General features: G+C 43.8%; 1 protein-coding gene across 2 annotated transcripts in view; it reads left to right on the top strand.

The window, feature by feature from the left end:
* The window catches only part of MSRA (methionine sulfoxide reductase A), a 297,114-nt gene that overhangs the window by 126,927 nt on the left and 149,485 nt on the right, over positions 1 to 20,702 (top strand). For both annotated transcript variants that reach the window (XM_015425699.1, XM_015426394.1), the window contains exon 3: positions 693 to 812. In XM_015425699.1, the coding sequence (XP_015281185.1) occupies positions 693 to 812 (120 nt within the window). The remainder of the gene's footprint in view (positions 1 to 692; positions 813 to 20,702) is intronic.

The following is a 20,702-nucleotide window of genomic DNA, read 5'->3' as shown; positions in this document are numbered from 1 at the left end:
GCTTCACCAGACTCTCTTAATCACTCAGCCATTTCATGTTTTAACCTGGGTCCTAGACTCAGAACTCTGAGCATGAGGTTTCTGTGGTGAATGTCAATAAATCAAAAGTAGGTTTGCAGCTTACAGAGCTAATGTTTTAAGCATGCTTTTGTTTTAAGTAAAAAAAAACTTTGTGTTTTTTGTCCTTTATAAAGTTTATATCTCCGCTACATTTTATGACACACATGGCCTGGCTTGACAAGGTCTCATTTATGTCAGATCCGGCCCTCATAACAAATGAGATCAACACCCCTGCCCTAGACAGTACCTAAGTCTTCTCCATGCACTGAGGTAACCTGGAGAGGCTTTGATCTCTTTGCCCCGCATCATTTCCTTTACTGTGGGATACAAGAGGTCACAGAGCTGGGACCTCTCTGTAGCACATGCTTTATGGAATGGCACCCTCTTGAGAGTTCCGGTTGACTTACTTTCTGAATACCTTCTGTTCTGTTTTGAAGGGTGCAGGCACCTGGTTGCCCCATCTGGGTTTTTTTTAACCACTGTTCTAGTACACAGTGTTGTTTTGTTGTATTTTTTTATAGATGTGTTTTTAGCTCTGTTATGTGTTGCCCCAAGTCCTTGGTGTTTTGAGTGAAGAGGTGAACTTGTAAGTATGCTAATCATCATAGCACTTTGGATTTTGTTTCTTGCAGGTATGGGCTGTTTCTGGGGAGCAGAAAGAAAATTTTGGAGGCAGAAGGGAGTCTACTCAACTCAAGTGGGCTATGCAGGAGGACATACCCTAAATCCCACCTATGAAGAGGTCTGTTCAGGTAGGTCTGTTTGTTTCATGGATCATGAGCCTTGGACCATTCTGAAGTTAAAAAGAAATCATAGAAGGCTGAGATGAAACTACAGCTGAAGATTAAGGCAATTGACATATGAATATTGCTGTATATAAGCTATTTGTCTTCTTCCTTTAGATAAGTCTGTCAGATGGTTAGAACCACTGAAGCTAAAAACAGAGTCACAAAAGTGCATAAAACAACAAGATTATTCAAAATAAACCATGGCAGAGCAAATCAGCAAAAATTTCAACTGTATAAGGCAGAGACTAATACAAGAGCATAACTCTGGCGGCTGATACACCTTCCTGGGTTTCACTAAAACTCTTAAGAGCACCACTTTTTTCCTGGCGCTGAAACATCGTCAAGAAAGGGTGGGCGGGTGTGTTCCATAGTCTCAGCTCCACTGTCAAAGCTGCACTGTAGTGAGTAAAGAGAAGCCCAGGCGGTCTATTCTGACTGGGAACAGCTCATCAAGGCCTGAAGCAAAGTTCTTTCTCAGCTTTGTGCTTCCAAGACCCTTCTCAACGGAAATCAAAAATTAAGCATGTCTGTAGAGGTCTTCTTATTTTGCATAATTTATTCTGCTTCTGCTAGTGATTGTGTTGGAGGGGAGAGGAAGAGAAGTTATGTATGGTGTTAAAACATTGCCCCTTGATGACTGGAGATTTTGCTTAGCATCCTCCTCCTCCCCCCCCGTCCGTCTGATACTTGTTTCATTAGGAATTGCAGCAGCTACACACTTTATATATCTTGACAGGCTGTGCTATCTAGAATTTGTACAGAGTGCTTGTGGAATATACACAGCCCTGACCATTAATCTCTTCTGTACCTTTATAACAATAGTATCTCTGGTTTTGCAAATTAAAATTTAATGTAGTTGCAAAAATATAAAAACAGATAAAAAACAGTATCCATCCATTCATTTTTAAAAGACCAGCTGAGTTTTGAAATTGAGGGCTGCAAAGATACTATGTGGCTTGCCTTGGGTAACCCAAGCTAGCCTGATCTCTTCAGATCTCAGAAGCTAAGCAGGGTTGGCCCTGGTTAGTTCTTGGATGGGAGACCAGCAAGGAAGTCCAGGGTTGCAATGCAGAGGCACGGAATGGCAAGCCACCTCTTTTCATCTCTTGCTTTGGAAACCTTACAGGGTTGCCATAAGTGTGCTGCAACTTGACAGCACATTCCACCACCAAAGGTACCACACATCTTTAATTGATTGTGTACAGTTGATATGAAAGCTCTGAAAGCTTATAATTCAACAGTTAAAGATAAAGGAGTTCTGCCCCCCTTTGTTTTTGGTTATACTTTTTTTTCCTTTTGCTGTCTCCTTGTCCTTAGGAGCATAAATAGAGCAGAATTCTGCAGTCTGGGGGATGTACCCAGATCCCTTGAAGTGTAACACAGAATACTGGATGCACCTCAAATTTTCCCCAGCCAAGCATAATCGAGGAATTGCCCCAAAGCATCCCCTTTCAGATAATGAGATGCAGCCGCTTTTACAACAAAGATGAGCTAAAGAGTTGGATCCATTGGTTCTCCTTAGCTAAGTGAGGAATCTTCTGTTAGGAGATGATTCCTCCAGTCGGAAGAAGTTCTAGAAAGACAATCTCTTCCATTGAGAGATTTCTTAGTAGAGGAGAACCATTGGAATCTAATTCAAGATGTGGGGTTTTTTTTAGTGTTCCATCAAAATGTCTTATCATCTACACCAGTCTTAAAATCAGATACGCCATTCATTAAGTTATGTCCTCAGCACATTTGAATCCTATTTTTTTTTTCTGCACTGCCGTCAGAAACCAGAAGTGAACCACGTGCCTTGGCTATGATATTATAATTGAACATGTGTGACCAGTTGCTATGCATATCACCTTTTCTGCTGGTAAGACAGATACCAGGATGCAATGGACTGATGAATACCCAGATAAAGGATTATTTTTACATCAAAGTAAATTGTCCTACAGATGCAAATGTGAAAAGCCATTTGCAATGGATAAGTGTTTTGGGCTATTTCCAGTGCATTTGACTCAATACACAAATACACATTTTTTGGCAAGCATTATGTGAAACTCATGATGTTCATTCACTATGAAATAACTCTTCATAGTTTGCTTACAGATGTTCCAAACAATCCTTTGTTTATCAGTGTATTCATAAGCAATGTAAAATCTGCAGATCTCAAGTGGAACTGAAGTCTGATGGAGGGAAAAATGACTTGGTAGTTCATCAGCTGCTTCTCTGCAATTACACACACATACACAATTTTCTTGAAATCAGTATGTTTTTTACATTATATTTCTGATTCAAATGTGAATATCTAACCATGTAATTTTCTAGAATTTAGGGTCTTTAAAAATAATCATATGGGGGAATATGTGCTTTAAATAGTCTCTTATAAAGTTATGATCACAAGCAAATACCTCCAAAGTCTTTTGGGTTGGCCTGTGTTTAATCAAATCTCCTCCCCCAGTACTTTCTCTCAACAGCTGTCAGTTATCTTTAGTACGTGCCAGTGATCTTTGAAAATTAATAGGAATTTAAATGTATGCACCCTGCATTTAGCTTTGTTGCCATGATACTTGCAGTGTTGTTTGACAGATTATGCTGGTCACACCATTTCCTTCTTTGAGGGATGCTCCTGAATCTAAACTCTTGAGACGAGTGATTCTTAACCATGAAATTATTTTCATTCTGTGTTACCTGCTGTCCTGGTCATCTGGAAATGTAATATTTATTTATTGTTTTTGTGCACATTACCTGCCAACTTCCTCTTTATGTAAATCAAAGGTGGTGGTAGCCAAGAACAAGATTGGTAGTGTGAAGTAGAATAAAAGCAGCTACTAAATATACGCCGCACATATAGTCATATAACCAAAGTCAGTCTGGTAGCCACATATCTGTGGAAATCAACCACCTTGGAATACTTGTCTGAATAAAAACGTTTTGCACGATAGCCTAAAAGGCAGAGGAGAATAATGCAATGGTTCTTAATCTAACTGTCTACCCTCAGTGGGAAGGAAGGTGATTATTTTTTGTCACAGACACTCCTATACTACAAGGTGGAAATGTCAAAATTCCTCAGCAAAATTTGCAAAGTTCACTCCAAGAGTAATGCATTATATCAATGTCATGAATTGATGTTATGTTGTCATATGGTGCTCTTCTGGTGACCAGAGGCAGGATATTGAGTTGGGTACTGTGGCCCTCTTGCCCTGATCTGGATGGCCCAGGCTAGCCCAAACTTGTCAGATCTCAGAAGCTTAACAGGGCTGGCCCTGGTTAGTACTTGGATAGGAAACCACCAAGGAAGTCCAGGGTTGTTACACTGAGGCAGGCAATTGCAAACCACCTTGTATTGAAAACCCTATGGGGCCGCCATAGATCACCTGTGACTTGATGGCACTTTCTACCACCACCACCCCACCACCAGTGTGGCCATCATAATAAAATTTTCTTTCAGGAAGTCTTGGGATATGATCCAGTTCTGTTGTGATTTTGCCCCACTCCCATTCATTTCTGTGGACCTTAAGCCAGCAGAAGCTCTTGCCTGATTTTGCTCTTGGTGGCCTTTGCTTGACATAGCCTAAAACCTGCTCCAAAAGTCACAGTGGAATACATCAGAAGGGAAAACAAGGTAGTGCTATGCTATGGCCATCCAAGTAAAACCTGTTCCAAGTTGACAGTAGGTGCACACTTGCAAGCCTGTATTTAGCTTTGCTTCCCTCTTTTCCTTTTTAAGGGGAGCATAAGATGGTCTTTGCGGGATCAATTTATTTTGAAGGAAAGTTCACTGAATCCTTATGGTGTCTTTCCATAAATAATTGGGGAGGAAGAGTCTGGTGGTATGTAGTGTACTAGGGCTTAGGTAGAACTTAAATTACTGAACTCCATTGGACCTAGGGTCCCTTTGGAGGCGAGCCTAAGCAGATTACATGATTCTGAGCCCTCTGAGTTCAGTGGATGTAGAAGGGCGTAACTCTGTTGAAATGTGGTGTGTTGAAGGAGAGTTTTCCAGATACCGTGGGCCATCAAAAAGACAAATGAGTGGGTTCTAGAGCAAATCAAGCCTAAACTCTCCCTAGGTGCTAAAATGATTAAACTGAGACTGTTGTACTTTGGTCACATGATGAACATACAAAAATCACTGGAAAAGACAACAATGCTAGGAAAAGTTGAAGGCAGCAGGAAAAGTGGAAGACCCAACATGAGATGGATTGACTGAAGGAAGGAAGCCACGGCCCTCAGTCTGCAAGACCTTAGCAAGGCTGTTAATGATAGGACGTTTCTGAGGTCATTCATTCGTCAGGTTGCCATGAGTTAGAAGCGACTTGATGGCACTTAACGCACACACAATTCTGTTTAGGACTGCAGTGTTAGCTTCTAACAGAGTCAAACACAGTTCTCCTTTACTATTAATGTAAGACTTTTGTGCACTGTGTGTCAATACCCAGAAATATTCTGTACATTCTGTGTGGCTTGCCCAGCCATCAGGTTTAAAAAACTCTAAGAAATCAACTTCTGACACATACTGGGTCAGACTTGAAGAGTATTTCATTTTTTAGTTTATTTGTACTCTGCTCCCTGGGGAGAACTGCTTGCAACAATAGCAAACAAAGTAAACACGGGAAAAATAGTTAATAATTAAAAAAATAACAAACTGATCTGCAAGAAAATATGAACTAAGCCAGCAAGTATGTATTACAATCAGGGGTCATTTGGGGGGGGGACGCGGGGGGACGCCATCCCCCCGGGTGAGGTGCAGGAGGGCGGGGCCTGGAGCTCCCTGCTGGTGCCCGCTGGAGGTCGCTGCCGGCTGTGGGGAGGACACACTTCCGGTGATGTCAGGGTGTGTGGCATATGCTAATGAGTCCCCCTAGCTCTTTTTCTACTAAATGACCCCTGATTACAATATAGGAAGACCAGCAGAAGTACAAATCAACAGTTCAACTGCAGATGGCAGATAGGCTAGGACAGCGATTAAAGTTATCATAAAAACAGGTCAGACAGAAAAAATGTGAAACCGTAGTTCACAGAATAGGTAAAATGACCACCAAATAAGACCTAAAAGGTGAGGGAAAATGTAGATAAATGCTGAGGCAAATAAAAATGTCTTAACCTGGTGCCTGATAGCCAAGAGAGCAGACACCAAATGGACTGTCAGTGGAAGGGCGTTCCATAAATGGGACTCCACTACTGGGGGGACAAAAGCCCCTGTTGCTAATTCCCTCATGTGTGGACAGGGCACAGAGAGCAGGACTTGGGGTAAAAAACAGGTGACAGGGCAATATGGAGGAGGTGGTGTTTTGTATTCCCTGTTTCCAGGGCTGGCCCGAGGTTTTTTTGCGCACTAGGAGAGGCTAGCTTGTGGCGCCCCCCCGAGGCGAGGCTGCCTTGTGGAGCCTCTGCTGGGATAAGATGGTCACCTATGTGCGCGCACAGAGAGGATCTGCCTGGCTCCGAAGAGCCAAAAGCTCAACAGGTCGACATTTGGACATGATGGACGTCATTCCAACAGGTCGCTGGCCCCCAGCCCCCCGCCTGCTGCCGCCGCTTCTCCAGGATTCCGGGCAGGTCCTCCCCCCCGCCTTCCGCAGAACCATCGGGGCAAGGACCCCCCCATCCTTCTTTCCTTTTCCTTCCTTCTGTGGACTGTGGTGGCCACATGAATAAACAGCTCTCAAAGGGGATGAGACCGGTTCATAGAGGAGAGGTCTCTCAATGGCTCATAGCCACAGCAGCTGACGGGAACCTCCACATGCAGAGGCACTGACCCTCTGACTCCGAGAGCCTGGAGAAGGCAGCACCAGGGGAAGGCCTCGGTGCTGAGAGAGAGAGAGTCTTTGCCCAGGAGATGTGGGTGTAGTAGAGATGGGACTATAAAGATTTTCCCCTGTTTTGATTATTCATATTTCTCTGGTTTTTATAGATTTATTCTTTAAGTAATATTTTATTAGGATGTTAGAAAGGCCTGTTATATAGAAGGCTTTCCTCTTGTAGGTCTGATATTGCTAGCAGACAACATAATAGGTACAAAGTTCATGATTCTGTAGTTCTTAGGGCAAACCTTTCAATGTCTGGGTCAGATAGGATTTTAGTCTCTTATCAGTAATGAATACTTTTGTTTGGGGAAGAACAAGCTTTAGCCGATATGCCTTAGGTCATGTCAAGTAAATATGTGACGCTATTGCATAGACACACCTTACTTCCATTTGACCAATAAGGAGATTTTTATGTAAATGTTGTTTAAGTTTTTGTAACCAATTATGCCTTTTGAATATTATTCCCATGATGATGGTATGATGATGTCATTTTAAGTATTTAACTTTATGTATTTCCTGAATATGTTCAGAATATGCTCAAGAAGACAATGAAGAAGAAAAAGAAGAAAGTTGTCAATTTTTGGTTAACTATTTGGTCTAATTGTTTTCCTATTAATTGAGGCATGTTTCCTGATTTTGCTGCTGGAGCGGGGGAGCCAGATGCCCAGGGGTAAGGTGCACCTGGCTGTTTTTTCCAGCCATCCTTGGGTCTCGGGCTTGCTCGTGGAGGCAGCTGTCTCAAGCACCAGTAGGTGGATCCTTGAAGTCCAGTGACGAGGAATCAGTTTTCTGTAAGCTGGCAAAAGAGGTACCTTTTTGGGTAGGTCTGTAAATCCTTTGTCACTCTTCCTTACAGAGGGAGCAGGGGTGTGCCACCTGAGGGGTTTCTGGGTTTTGAAGTATTGAAAAGGTTAACTTGCAAGTATTTTAAGGTATTGGGACAATTTGGTTTTATAATGGCTGGGTTCCTCTGGTGTTTGTGGTTTGTTGTGTGTGTCTCCCTTTTGTGGTCTTGTCTCCCTTATCAGTGGGCTGGGTGTTGTTTTGTGTTGCGATGGGGAACCGGGGGAAGCAAGATTGAGGTTTGTATCTTTTCCTTATTATAGAAATGAGATGAAAAGTGTTAAGTTTCCTTTGTGTGTATATGAATGTGTGTATATGGATATGATGAGTTATGAATATAATCTGTTAAATAAAGTAGCATGAGTGAAAATATCCCTTTCCCCTTCCTGGCCAACTTGGGGCAGACGTCTGGAATTGGGTGGAGACAATTCCAGCCCATTTCGACGGAAGAGTGAGCAATAACACTCCTTCCAGAAGCTGAAGGCTCGTCTGACATTGTGTTCACAAAAACACCAATACATGGTTTGTTATGTTTCTCCAAGTCACTCTTTGTCCCATTCCTGTGTGCATGTTTCCAGTGTGGTCTAGATGTGTGTGAGTTTTCCTTGTCTGTGGAATGTGGAAACCAGAGAAATATGAATAATCAAAACAGGGGAAAATCTTTATAGTCCCATCTCTACTACATGGGTGGCTTGAAAAACACGTTGATGTGGAGCCCGCGTGTCTGGAGGGGGGAGTCGTGGGCGATGCATTGCCTTAGCAACACTCCACAGAGCATGGGAGTGCAGGGAGGGGGGAACCCCTCTCAAAGATCTGAACCCAGTTGCGGGTGATTCTCCGCGCATGGACGGGAGGACAGTGATGGTGCGATGCGCTACGCTCTCATCAGTCGTTCTTGGCCAGCCTTCTTCGCCGCTCCCGGGGAAACCCAGTGGCAAAAAAAGTCTTTAATCCAGCGGTGGGTGCATTCCCTTTCCCCCGACACGTGCACGCCCACCCACTGAAGCTGAAGGAAACACTGGTGGCATGCTGAATCTGGTGGGGGGGGGGGCGCCCTTTCCTTTGGGAGTCGCCAGGAGACCAAAGTTTTCAAGGGGGGGTAGGGAGGGAGAGCGGGGGGTGGTGCATGTCCCCTTACATCGACAAAGTTGCTGGCCCAGACGTCGTAGGGGATGATGAACTTGGCAGCGAACTCAGCCATGAGGCAGGTGATCTCATTCTCGCACACAGCGAAGATCACCTTCTCGGGGTTGGGTGAGAGGCCAGAGAGGTTCTCCACTTCTTGCTTGGCCACCCCGCTGCCCGCCTGGAGCACCCCTGCCGGGGGGGGGGAGGAGAGACCCATCAGTGAAGGGGCACGCTGTGGAGCAGGTGCCCAGTAAGTCATGCTGGGGGGTGCGGGCAGCGGTCGCAGGGGCCTCGCTGTGCCCCATGCGACCTGGGCGGAAGGAGGGAGGGTGGTTGCGTCAGGAATCGGGGGAGCGAAGAGGCGGTGGTGGCCAGGGTGTGCAGTACGAGCTTTTGGCGGGGGCGGGGGGGAGGGCAGCTCAGTTTGGAGTACCCATGATGGCCCTGCCCTAGGCGAAAGTCTAGTTCGCCTAGTGAGTGAGCAGGCCCTGCCTATTTCCAAGCCATTTAGGGTTTTAAAGGTAAGCACCCATGCTTTGAATTGTGCCTGGAAGCAAAGAGGCGCAGATTTTTTAATACAGGGGTTATATATCCATCGTCCAACCACCACGTTTAGTACTAAATGAAGCTTCTGAACTGTCTTCAAAGACAGCCCCTGGTAGTGCGCATTATAGTAATCAAGCCTGGATGCGAACCGAACATGGATTACCATCACCAGTTCTCCAGGGAGTTCCTTTCTGTCCTGCATTATCCCTGGAAAAAATGTAACTTGGTCATTATAACTGACTATGTGAAATTAACTCCCTGTAGCTATTCACATAGAAGCTTGCCCTAATAATTGTTTTAGATATTTCACTTTGAAAAGTATGGCCACTGTAGGGAGTATTACAACAAAGAATGAAAGCCCCTTCTTTCCAAAGTCAATAGCATGTATTTCTCCCGTTAATTAAATCTTTGTGAGGAGTATGGAGAAAATGAGCATTGCATTTTCTCTGCCTTCCCCATTTCAGATATCCTGTGTACAGTAATTTTTCTTATTAAGAATATTCAGCTATCAGACAGCTATATAACTTGGAGAGGGGAAAAAAAATCACTGTCTTGGTAATATAACCAGGACATTATTACACCTTGCCAGATGTGTGTCTAGCTTTCCATGATGCTTTAGATGCATAATTAAACTACAAACAATATCCTCATTTTCTATAGCTTCTAAGGATACCTGAAGGGTTTTGAGAACAGGCTGTGAAGGAGATCACAAGATTAAAGTCTTCAGACTGTAATGAGAATGGTTCAGAACATTTCCGTTTATTGTTCAAGCCATTGTCAAAAGAATGGATTCCTGTTGGGCTTTTGTCTGTACTCCTTATAGCCTCTCTTAGAGGAATAGGGTGTAAGAATTTAAATGTCTGATTTACAGATTCAGTGGAGACTATCAGAATGCTGTGAAGCCTTGATCATTCTGAATTCTTCTGCTTGTTTGGCTATGGAAATCTGTCACTTTCTGTGGTTAGCCAAGCTCACCTGGGCTGAATGGTGCACAGGCTGGTCTTTTAAAATATTCTGTATGATTAGAGGGATTGTTAGGTGTTGGTATTTCATAGAACTTCTACCATTAGTGTTTCCCATTATTTTACTGCAAGTAAATATAATATGACAAAAAGACATTCACTTCTAGTAGTTTTCTGACACTCTGTGTTGTGAGATCCGGGGCTTCTTGGAAACTTCTCAGGGGTTTGGAGTTCAGTAATTGCTTTTCAGTTACAAGATCAGTAATTGCAATCTAGGTTTGATCAAAGATACCTTACCAGCTACCATTGATCTTTCTAAAGTAGTGTGCAGCCACAGGTGTGAGTTATGGATAACTTCTAGGGCACTGTTCACCTGGGACGAGTCCCACCGGGCCTATCAACACTCCGCATCCATTCCAAAATCCCAATTTAGTATCCAGAATAAACAATATAGATTTTTTAAAAAGAAATACCATCCAGTTTTCTAAATTTGGAATTTCAAAAAATTAATGATGGAGCAGGTGAACTCCCTAAGACAGCCTCTTGTCAGCTGTCTGATCAGCAAGGCATGGGGAGGGTGCTTCATTGGTGCTGGAGAGCATTCAGCTGAACCCTAGCTGCTGTGCAACTTTTTTTGGGGGGCTTAGCACCTCTTGGCATAATTTTTGGGGAAAATACGGTAGCAAAAGGGGCATGGAGATTGGTAGGAGGTGAGTTAATGGACTGCTGACTCCCTTGACAATCAAATGTTCTGGCTAGTCCCCCCCCCACCCCCAAGTGTGCTTTCTTATTTTTCTGAAGCAACTTTCCTAGCTAAAAAGCAGCACCGTTTCTTATGATAGCTTGCTTCATGCTGGATGCTGAATTTTCTGCATTAAAAATGATTTACAGGGAGAACAAACTGATATGCAGAATGCATTCTGATAGAAGTGTTGGATAATATAGCATTGGATCCCCAGCCATTCCTGGTTAAATATATTATGAAAAGTTCAGTTTGTCTGGCAATGTTCTCTCTTTGTTGTGTGGTTTAGCACTTTCTGTTCATATAAGTAATGTTAGCTGAACAGTCCAGTGGGGTGGCCCTGTTGGTCTGCCGCAGCTCTTGAATGGGTTGATGGGTTTAAGTTAGTCTCAACTGCTCTGAGTCTGTTTTTACATTTAGAACATAACATAAGAACATAAGAGACGCCAATGTTGGATCAGGCCTAAGGCCCATCCAGTCCAACACTCTGTGTCACACAGTGGCCAGAAATACCAGGTGCCATCAGGAGGTCCACCAGTGGGGGCAGGACATTAGAAGCCCTCCCACAGTTGACCCCCCCCAAGCACCAAGAAGACAGAGCATCACTTGCCCCAGAGCCCCTATCTATACCTTGTGGCTAATAGCCACTGATGGACCTCTGCTCCATATGCTTATCTAATTCCCTTTTGAAGCCGTCCATGCTTGTGGCCACCACCACTTCCTGTGGCAGTGAATTCCATGTGTTAATCACTCTTTGGGTGAAGAAGTACTTCCTTTTATACGTTCTAACCCGACCGCTCAGCAATTTCATTGAGTGCCCACGAGTTCCTGTATTGTGAGAAAGGGAGAAAAGTACCTCTTTCCCCTTTTGCTGCCGTCCAACAAGGCTGAAACTATCATCGTCGGAGATGGATCAAGATGGGTGGCCGTGTCAGTCTGTCTGTAGCGGTAGAAAAGCCAGAGTCTAGGAGCACCTGAAAGACTAACCAAATATGTGGCAGGGGATGAGCTTTCGTGAGACACTGCTCACTTCTTCAGACTCACAAAAGCTCATACCCTGCCACATATTTGGTTAGTCTTCAATAGGGTTGCCAAGTCCTTACTGTATGTAGAGCGGGGGACTCCAGCACTGCTCCGGGAGTCGGTGCGCGCCCCCCACAACCACATCACCCGGAAGTGACGCAACCACGCCGGGCACGTCGGGGGCGGGGCCGCAATAATCCGAGGGAAAACCATAGTTTCCCCTCGGATGACTGTGGCCCCACCCCCAACGCGCCCGATGTGACTGCATCACTTCCGGGTGACGTGCTGACGCCGAGCACATCGCGTGCTTTGGGGGTGGGGTTCCCCCTGGGGCCCGATCCGCCGCTGGCGGGTAACGGGCCTCTCGGGCAGGGGTTTCCCTGCCCTCCGGGGGGACTTGGTAAGCCTAGTCTTCAAGGTTATTTGAAGAAGTGAGCAGTGACTCATGAACGCTCATACCCTGCCACATATTTTCTTAGTCTTTAAGGTTCTACTGGACTCTTGCTCTTTTCTACTCTTTTTAGATTGATACTGCAGTGGTTTGGCATGAGTGTGTTGATATTTATTGTAAAAAAAAATAGGTTATTTTATTCTCTTAGCTGCACTGAGAACTTTCAGGCTGAGGGGCGATATACCAATTTATAAAATAAATCAACCTGTTAGGCTTAAAGGTGCCACAAGTTTCTCTTTTTGGTTGCAGTCTGAAGGACAACTCAGTGGGCTCTTTGCTGCTGGAAAAATGCTATAACACAGCTTTCCTCTCAGAAGCAGCAGGCCCCAGATGATAACTATGCTTTCTCTTTCAGTATTTATCTACTTAGAGCTGGTGCTGCTCGTCTGACAGCTGAAAGATGACTGAGTGGGAATGAATTTTCTTTCCCTTTTTGAGGCCTACTTTGGGAATCTCATCTCTCCTCTTGGGGAAGGGGATTTCAAAGCCAAAATGGTATGTGATCTAGAATTTACCGAGGTGCTTCTGCACAGGTGCAGAACCCATATTTTGGATTGCACATATGGCATCTCAAGCAGAAGAATTTCTTAGTGATGCCCCTATCAAGTAGGTAACTCAGATGGCTTATAAAAGCTGGTACCGTAATGTCACCAAAGTTAAGTACAGGACTGAGAAACCTAAAATCTGTAGGTTGTCCTTTGAGCCTGTTTTTTGTTGTTCGCTATGCCTTGGCAGTGTGGATTGCAACCTCTAAATGAAGTTGTCTTTCTCATGCTGTTTGCACTTGGGAATCTGTTTCTCAGCACAATACTCAGAAAGAGCTCCCTTCAGTTTTGGTAGCAGCAATGTTCTGATAGCGTCACGGTTTACAAAATGGCTGAGGCTTGTTGCCCAAAGTGGATTGAACCTCTGTGAAATGCACACATGCACGCTTGGCCTTGAGGCAAACAATAAGATGTATATTGTTTGAATGAGTACTAGAACATTGTCGGGAAAGGAGAAGAGACACAAGAGGGACACAAGAGTGAACAATGGGAATGGACTGCAGCTGCTATAAGTGAAAATTTCCGAAGGACAGCAGATGGTGTAGGCTGTCTGCTTGTATATTTCTTGTTTATTGCAGTGTTTTTAAAATTTTTAATATTCTTATTTCCCTCCAAAATCAAAGCCCTGGTTCCCTTAATGACAATACGCTAAGGTGCTGCAGTGATAATAATGAAGACGTTTACAGGACACATTCTATTTCCTTGAAATTGTGGTATTTCTGTAATTACTGCGTGTAATATTATACCCACCATTTATACACTGCCATTCCCAAAGAGTAAAAGCTCCATATGTTGTGTGTAGTCTCTTTTGCATTAGGGTAATGATTCTGAGTAATTTTAAAATGAGGGCCGTTCACAAACTATCTTGTATTTAGATGAGAGAAGCTTAAACCTGTCTCTTCATTAAAATATTGTTGATGGAACCACATCAGTTTCATGAACTAAATGAGAAGGAAATTCTTCGCATGAATTCTCTAGTTTTCGAAGGGGTTTCTTTGCTTTTCTGTTCAGGAAACAAATTGAGTTCTGAGTATAGATCTAGTACCTCACAACTTATAAACTTTGTTCAACCTCTTGAGTGCATATTGGTCAGATCCAGAATGATGTTCAGGCTAGATGACTGGCTGTAAACTGCCTCACTGGAGTTGTGAAGATAAAAAATATGTTCTAAGATCTTTGGGAGGAGGGATGGACCATGATTTCACCAAGAAATAACCAGTCCTATTTTGTAGGGGTGATGGAAGGTTTGTGATGGGCAGATGTGAACATTTTAAATCTTTGCGCCTGTGGCTTTGGTATATGTTGTAGGATACGAATGGCTCCAGCTTTTTATTAAGTCGTGCTGTAATTTTCCTCTGGCTATGTCTTTAAATGAAATGTGTAATGTGATATAATCACAGTATGAGCTTTCTCACATCCCAAAGTGGTAGCCAGTGGAGTGGAGTGGGTGTAGTGAAACTCACCACGTACTGAAGTCATGTCACATGATTTCAGTTACTAGATGTCAGCAGGGGAAAGAGATTCAGGTTTTCTGGTTCAGTAGTAGCTAGGTGTCTCCTGTAACATTTAGTTCCATTCTATGCAAGTTCTACAGAATTACAAAAATAGAGGTAGTAGAGAATCCTTTTATTTGGACCAGATGGTGATTATAATTCAGGGAGCATGTTTCTGATTTACGCAACACTCTTCTTCAGGCCATGAAGAAAGTGGGAGGTTAATATATTTCTGGATCAAAATAGATTGGTTTACCAGTGTGTTGTGGGGGGTTTGCATGCCCTGTTTCTTAACTGCCATGGCATTCTTCTTTTGTTGACTTTATTTATAGCCCAACTTTCTCCCTGAGACTCAAGGTGGATTACAGAATATAAAACAATACAATCAGACACCATAAGAAAAATAAAAGAACAAAGCAATAGGACTGTGGCCTGTAGTGTTCAGAAATAAACACCAGTAATGGTGGCCATCAGATCATGGACCAACCTGGAAGTGGCCAGTGAAATTTGGCCCAGAGATGGGGAGAGACCAGTGCTGTCCACAAGCAGAAGACTGCCAGAGATGGTAGGTGAGGTAGAGTATATAGCAGGCAAACTTTCTGGAGGAGACAGAGGCCTTCTAGATTTACTTTCTTAGCAAGGGAACTGGCAGCCATCCATCCTGGCCATATGATAAAGGTAAAGAAGAGGTCATAATGGAGTTCTCATCCTTGACAGAATACAACCTTCTGGTGGTGTGTCTCCTTCCTGGCACTTGCTCCCAGGATGCTAACCAAAGGATTATTGTGCTCTCCATTCAGTCCTTACTTAGCTTGCAGGAAGCCCTTCTTAAGAAAAGATACCTATATGTCTTCCTCAAGTTCTACCTTTTTCAGGTAGCTTTGGACCCTTGTAGGCACTGCTTACTAAGCTGAGCCACAGATTTTACATTTCTTCTCCTGTGCCTGTAGACTTGTTTCAATATGAGATGCTTTTCTCAGTACTAAGATATTTTAGCTCTGAAAGTCACACCTCTGAGATTTGGTGAGGTAGATGAAATCATCACTGAAGGTTCTCAAATGACCACTTCCTATACCTTTACTTGTTTGTCTTCTGATTTCCCAGGAGGCTTAAGCTACTGTTTGCTTAGTGAAGTGGCAAAATTAGAAATTAATTGTATTTTCTTTCCAAACAATATCAAATGTTAATTGTGGCTGAAATGCCTTCCAGTGATTTTGTTCTAATGTCACATTTCCATAAAGTGTATACAGCTGAACTTTCTAGTGAATGTGGCATATCAGTCTGATGTGAGTGTGTCTAATCTCCAGTTTCTGAGTATAATGGCAGTAAGTGATTGGCAAGCAATCTTAGTCTTTCATGCTTGCGTAGGTGGACATAAGTGTTTGGAGACAAGTGGGTAATACAGATTAGTGCAACAGACAGATCTGTGGCATGGGTGGAGAATGCAGGCAGGGCTAAGATTACAGAGAGAGGTAAGATTTGGGGGATCCTTGCATAAGCATTGGCACATCAAGGAATGTTGTCAGATTCATTCTAAATCCAATTGTCAAAGCCAAATAATCCATGCAAAGCATACGGTACAAGGGACCTTTGTGCAGTAGTTCTTGGTCTCATTGTCTTTAGTGTGGTGGTTATTGTTTCCATTTTTCTTCTTTATCCTCTGTGTAATACTTGCCAGCATCTTATAAATGAATGAGGAAAGTAAGTGAATGAGGAGCCAGTTTGGTGTAGCGGTTAGGAGTGCGGACTCTCATCTGGGGGAATCAGGTTTGATTCCCCACTCCTCCACATGCAGCTGTTGGTGTGACCTTGGGTCAGTTACAAGTTCTCTCAGAGCTGTTCTCTCACGAGCAGTTCTCAAAAGAACTCTCCCTGCCCCACCTACCTTACATGGTATCTGTTGTGGGGAGGGGAAGGGAAAGGGATTGTAAGCCGCTCTGAGACTCCTTCAGGTAGTGAAAGGTGGGGTATAAATCCAATCTCTTCTTCTTCTAAATGACAAAGTAAAAATAGGGCATAGTCTTCAGATGTGGTAGATAAGCTCAGTACATTGTCTTGGCTTGAGTTTATCTTATTGCCTTTAAATACTCTTATTTAATAGCAGTTTGCACTTTGAAGATACACATTTGCTCCAAAATGGAGTTTTATATGCACATAATGTGTCCATAATAATGTATACAACAAAGTAATTGATCCTTGAGTAGTGCTAACAGTAGTCTCCTCAGTTTCTCCTTTTTGACCATTACCTCTTTACTATTCTAGTTGTATTTGAAGGTATATGCCAAAAGATTTTATTTGCAGGGTTTTTAAAAAAAATGTATGTGCCTCTTGTGAGTGGGAGGCTGAGAGATGACTATCATCCCCACAGTGAGATCAGAAGTAGAAGAGTTGTTTTTTATACCCTGCTTTTCTCTACCTCAAGGAGTCTCAAAGTGACTTGCAACTGCCTTCCCTTCCTCTCCCCACAACAGACACCTTGTGAGGCAGGTGGAACTGAGAGAGTTCTGAGAGAACTGTTGTTGGCCCAAGGACACCCAGCTGGCTTCCTGATGAGGAGGAGTGGGGAATCAAACCCGGCTCTCCAGATTATAGTCCCCTGCTCTTAACGACTTTACTGTCAGACTTGTATGAAGCAGAAAAGCAGAAATGCAAATAATTCCTGAATAGTCCATACGCTGTGTTGGGACTAAACTGTGTAAATTAGGGCTCTATTTCTATATATTACTATATGTAATTTTGTGTTAAAAATTCACACTTTCTCCCCCAGTGAAGAAATAGACAGGCACAATATGGATACCTGCCTTTCTCTCTACCCTGGGCTTGAAGCAACTTGAAGTGGGCATTTTCAAGTGGGGAAATCCTCTCTTCACTCATACTGCAGTCCTAATTGATATTCCCTATCAGTTTATTTTTAGGGCCAAATATTACGAATTTGAATTCAGTGATAGAACTTCAGCTTCACATGTAGTTTGGCCCTTAATAAATACGTGCTACTAGCATCTAGATTTGTAGCCCCGTTAATATGGTACTCTTTTCCAAAGGTTCTCTATACACTGTCCTGTTCTAGATCAAGATGGGTATCTATGTCTGTCTGTAGCAGTAGAAAAGAGCAAGAGTCCAGTAGCACCTTAAAGACTAACAGAATTTGTGACAGGGTAGGAGCTTTCACGAATCACAGTGAACAGTGACTCACAAAAGCTCATGTCCTGTTTTGTAACTGAAGCCAGCAGAGAAGCCACTTTGCAGCAGCGGGGTAATCAGTTTTTGGAATACAGATGTTTTATTGAACTTGGTAGAAAGATAATGAAGAGCATAGTCAAACACCAGAATTTGGGATTGTGTTCAGAGGGAGTCTAGTAACCTGATCTAATGTTCTAGTACTTGTCTCAACCAAACAAAGGCTAAAGTATTTCTGTACGGTCTCCACTTCCCTGGAGTGGTCAGTTCTCAGGTAAAGGGGAAGTGCTACAGCTCCTACGATCTGTTGCACTGGCTGGCACATTGGTGAAGGTGGGATTTCCAGACCTGAAGAAGAAGAAGAGGAGGAGGAGGAGATTGGATTTATACCCCACCTCTACCCGAAGAAGTCTCAGAGGGGCTTACAATCTCTTTCTCTGCCCCTCCCTGCAGCAGACACCCTGTGAGGTAGGTGGGGCTGAGAGAGCTCTCTTGAGAACTGTCCTTGAGAAAACAGCTCTGAAAGAGCTTATGACTGACCCAAGGTCACACCAGCAGCTGCATATGGAGGAGTAGGGAATCAAACTGGTTCTCCCATATTAAAGTCCGTGCTCCTAACCACTACACCAAAGTGGAGGAGGAATTATCTGTTGGCCAACATCTGAGGAAGCATGACTCTTCAGGATTCTTCCTTGACAATATGAGGAGGGGGTTGTCTGTGCGGCTGCTTCTTTCAGGGAGAGGGCAGCCCTCATCATCTGGGTTCTTTCCCCCCACCCCAAACTGTTTTTATTGGGTTTTCACTTTCACAGTCAACAACATAAACAAAGGCTCTAACATTCTATATTAGTAACTTGACCATAGAACAATGTATAGCACATACATAACTATACAACACAAAGCATTTCTTTATTAGCATTATGCCATGACAGGGCCAGTGGGGCAAGGCAGAGAGGGGGAGTTCACAGTCCAGTCCAAGAGTCAAGCCAGAGAGAGGGCAAAATAACCCGAGCAAAAGTCCCAATACACAAAGCCAAGCCGTAGTCAGAGCGTTACCGAGCGTCAGAATCCAGATAAGCAAGCGTCGAAGTCAGGATGCAGAGCCAAGGATCAAGAGCCAGGGGGTTGTCAAAACGCGGACTGGAGTCAGGAACCAGGAAGTCAGTCAGTAGCCGGATACCAGGAACAGAGTCAGTGGTGCAGAGCTTCTGGTCCGAAGGATGAGTTTGCCAGCACAATTAGCCAGCAGTCAGCGACCTATTCAAATAGCTCATTGTGTTGTTAGCTCATTAGTGCCTCATTAGCACTGCCTCGCAAAGTCCTTGATCCTGCTAGAACTCCGGGCTTATCTCCAACCAGGCAAGCGTGCCTCTTTGCGTCTGGTTGCCAAGTCCCGGCATCTCCGATCCCTCAGCCGGTCGACGTGGCGGAGAATCGGGTGGCGTGCTGCGGGGGCCAGGCACCGCCTGATCGGTTTCAGGTGCAGGCTGTTCTGGAGGCTGGTGCTCATCCTTTTTGGTACTTAGGTTTGACAAAGACTCCCGTGCCTCCAATGGTGTTAAAGGCATGGAGTCTTCAGTTTCAGAGCTCCCAGGCACTGGCTTGGGGGCAGGCATGACACATTACAATTTGTTATTCAGAGTGGTCATTCCCTTGGATCTGTTTATGAAGTTGTTTTTGTTTGTTTCTTATATTATTTTCTTTATTATATTACCTTTCAACCATGTGTATAATCTATAAGTGTAGCCATTTATGATATATCAGCTTTGTTGGCAATATGTCATTTATGGCCATATACTCCAGAGCCGGGGCCCTTATTCTAACAAATTTAGAGTAAGTTGGCACATTTTAATAGTTTGCTCTATTTAGTGAATCTGTAATTCTGGCCATTATAAACTGGTCCCAAATCTTCTCTTGCCATGTTGCTATCGTGGTGTTGCAGGAGACTTCCAAGCCGTCACAATGGTCAGCTTAGCCATCACAAGTAATATTGAGACTAGGGTTCTGGTATCATTACTTACGTCTCCTTCCCATTGATCCAGTAGTGCCACCTCTGGTCTGTGTGGTATCATCTGCCATGTTATTGTGCGTATTTGTGTAATCTCCTTCTTCCAAAATTTCTGTATCTTGGCAGTCCCACCAGCAATGCAGGTAGGTCCCTACTTGGCCACAGCGTTTCCAGCAGGTTGGATGTACAGATGGATTCATTCTGTGTAACTGCTGAGGCGTGATATACCACCTTGTTGTCATTTTGAAAAATTGCAGTCTTATATTATATCACCTGGGTTCTTGATGTTCTGGACTTCAGCTGCAGAAATGTCTGGAGTCAGGATGCTGGGCCATGACATTTCTAGAGCTCTTTGTGAACAGGGGATGCCATGTTGAGTACTGAGGAATATTCTGTAACATATGCTAGATATTCTTTGACACTGAGGAAGAAAATAAAAGCCACTGACTAGTAAAATGAAAATCAAAGTAAACAAGAATCAATTTGAAGAGTAAATTGTATGTTATAAATTCCAAAAATAAAAAAGCAGGAAACCAATCACAGATTGTAAGGTTGTTAGATAACAAAGATGTAATAGAAATATTAAAGAAATATGGGGAAATTAATGTTAAAATTAGAGAATCTACACCAAACTGTTGCTGTTTGGAATTTGAAAATGTATGGAAGAAGTATGCCAAATAGATGTGAGGGTGAAATTTTAATCCTTAATTGCATTGTATGCTTGTGAACTGTTTGATTATAAGTATTGCTATGAAGAGGAATAAGTTGACTAAAATTCTGGCATTATCTACATTTTGCCTTTGGATGTGACTGTGTTCATACTCAGAATGATAGTGACTGTGTTTCAGCCGGAGGGTGTATTGCCAGTATGGTTTGCTAGGAGATCACACTATGTCTTGTGCTCATGGCCGGCTCTATCACTAGGCCAGCTAGTGTCTGGCCTAGGGCGCCGGGCCGTCCAGGGCGCCAACTGCCCTGTCGCCGCCCGCACGCCCCCCCCCAAAAGCCCCCCGGACCCTGAGGGCAGGCGGACTGGGCGGAAGCTCCCTGAGAGCGGCGCATCTAAGCGCCGTCGGAGGAGGCTGTCTGTCTTCCCGCGCTTCCTGGCCCAGCCCAACCGCAGCAGCAGCAGCGCCCCCTG

Source organism: Gekko japonicus, unplaced genomic scaffold (assembly GCF_001447785.1).
Source record: "Gekko japonicus isolate JY-2015 unplaced genomic scaffold, Gekko_japonicus_V1.1 scaffold7, whole genome shotgun sequence".
Taxonomy (NCBI): domain Eukaryota; kingdom Metazoa; phylum Chordata; class Lepidosauria; order Squamata; family Gekkonidae; genus Gekko; species Gekko japonicus.
Note: the sequence above shows the minus strand (reverse complement) of the source record. Positions and strands in the feature narration are given on the sequence as shown.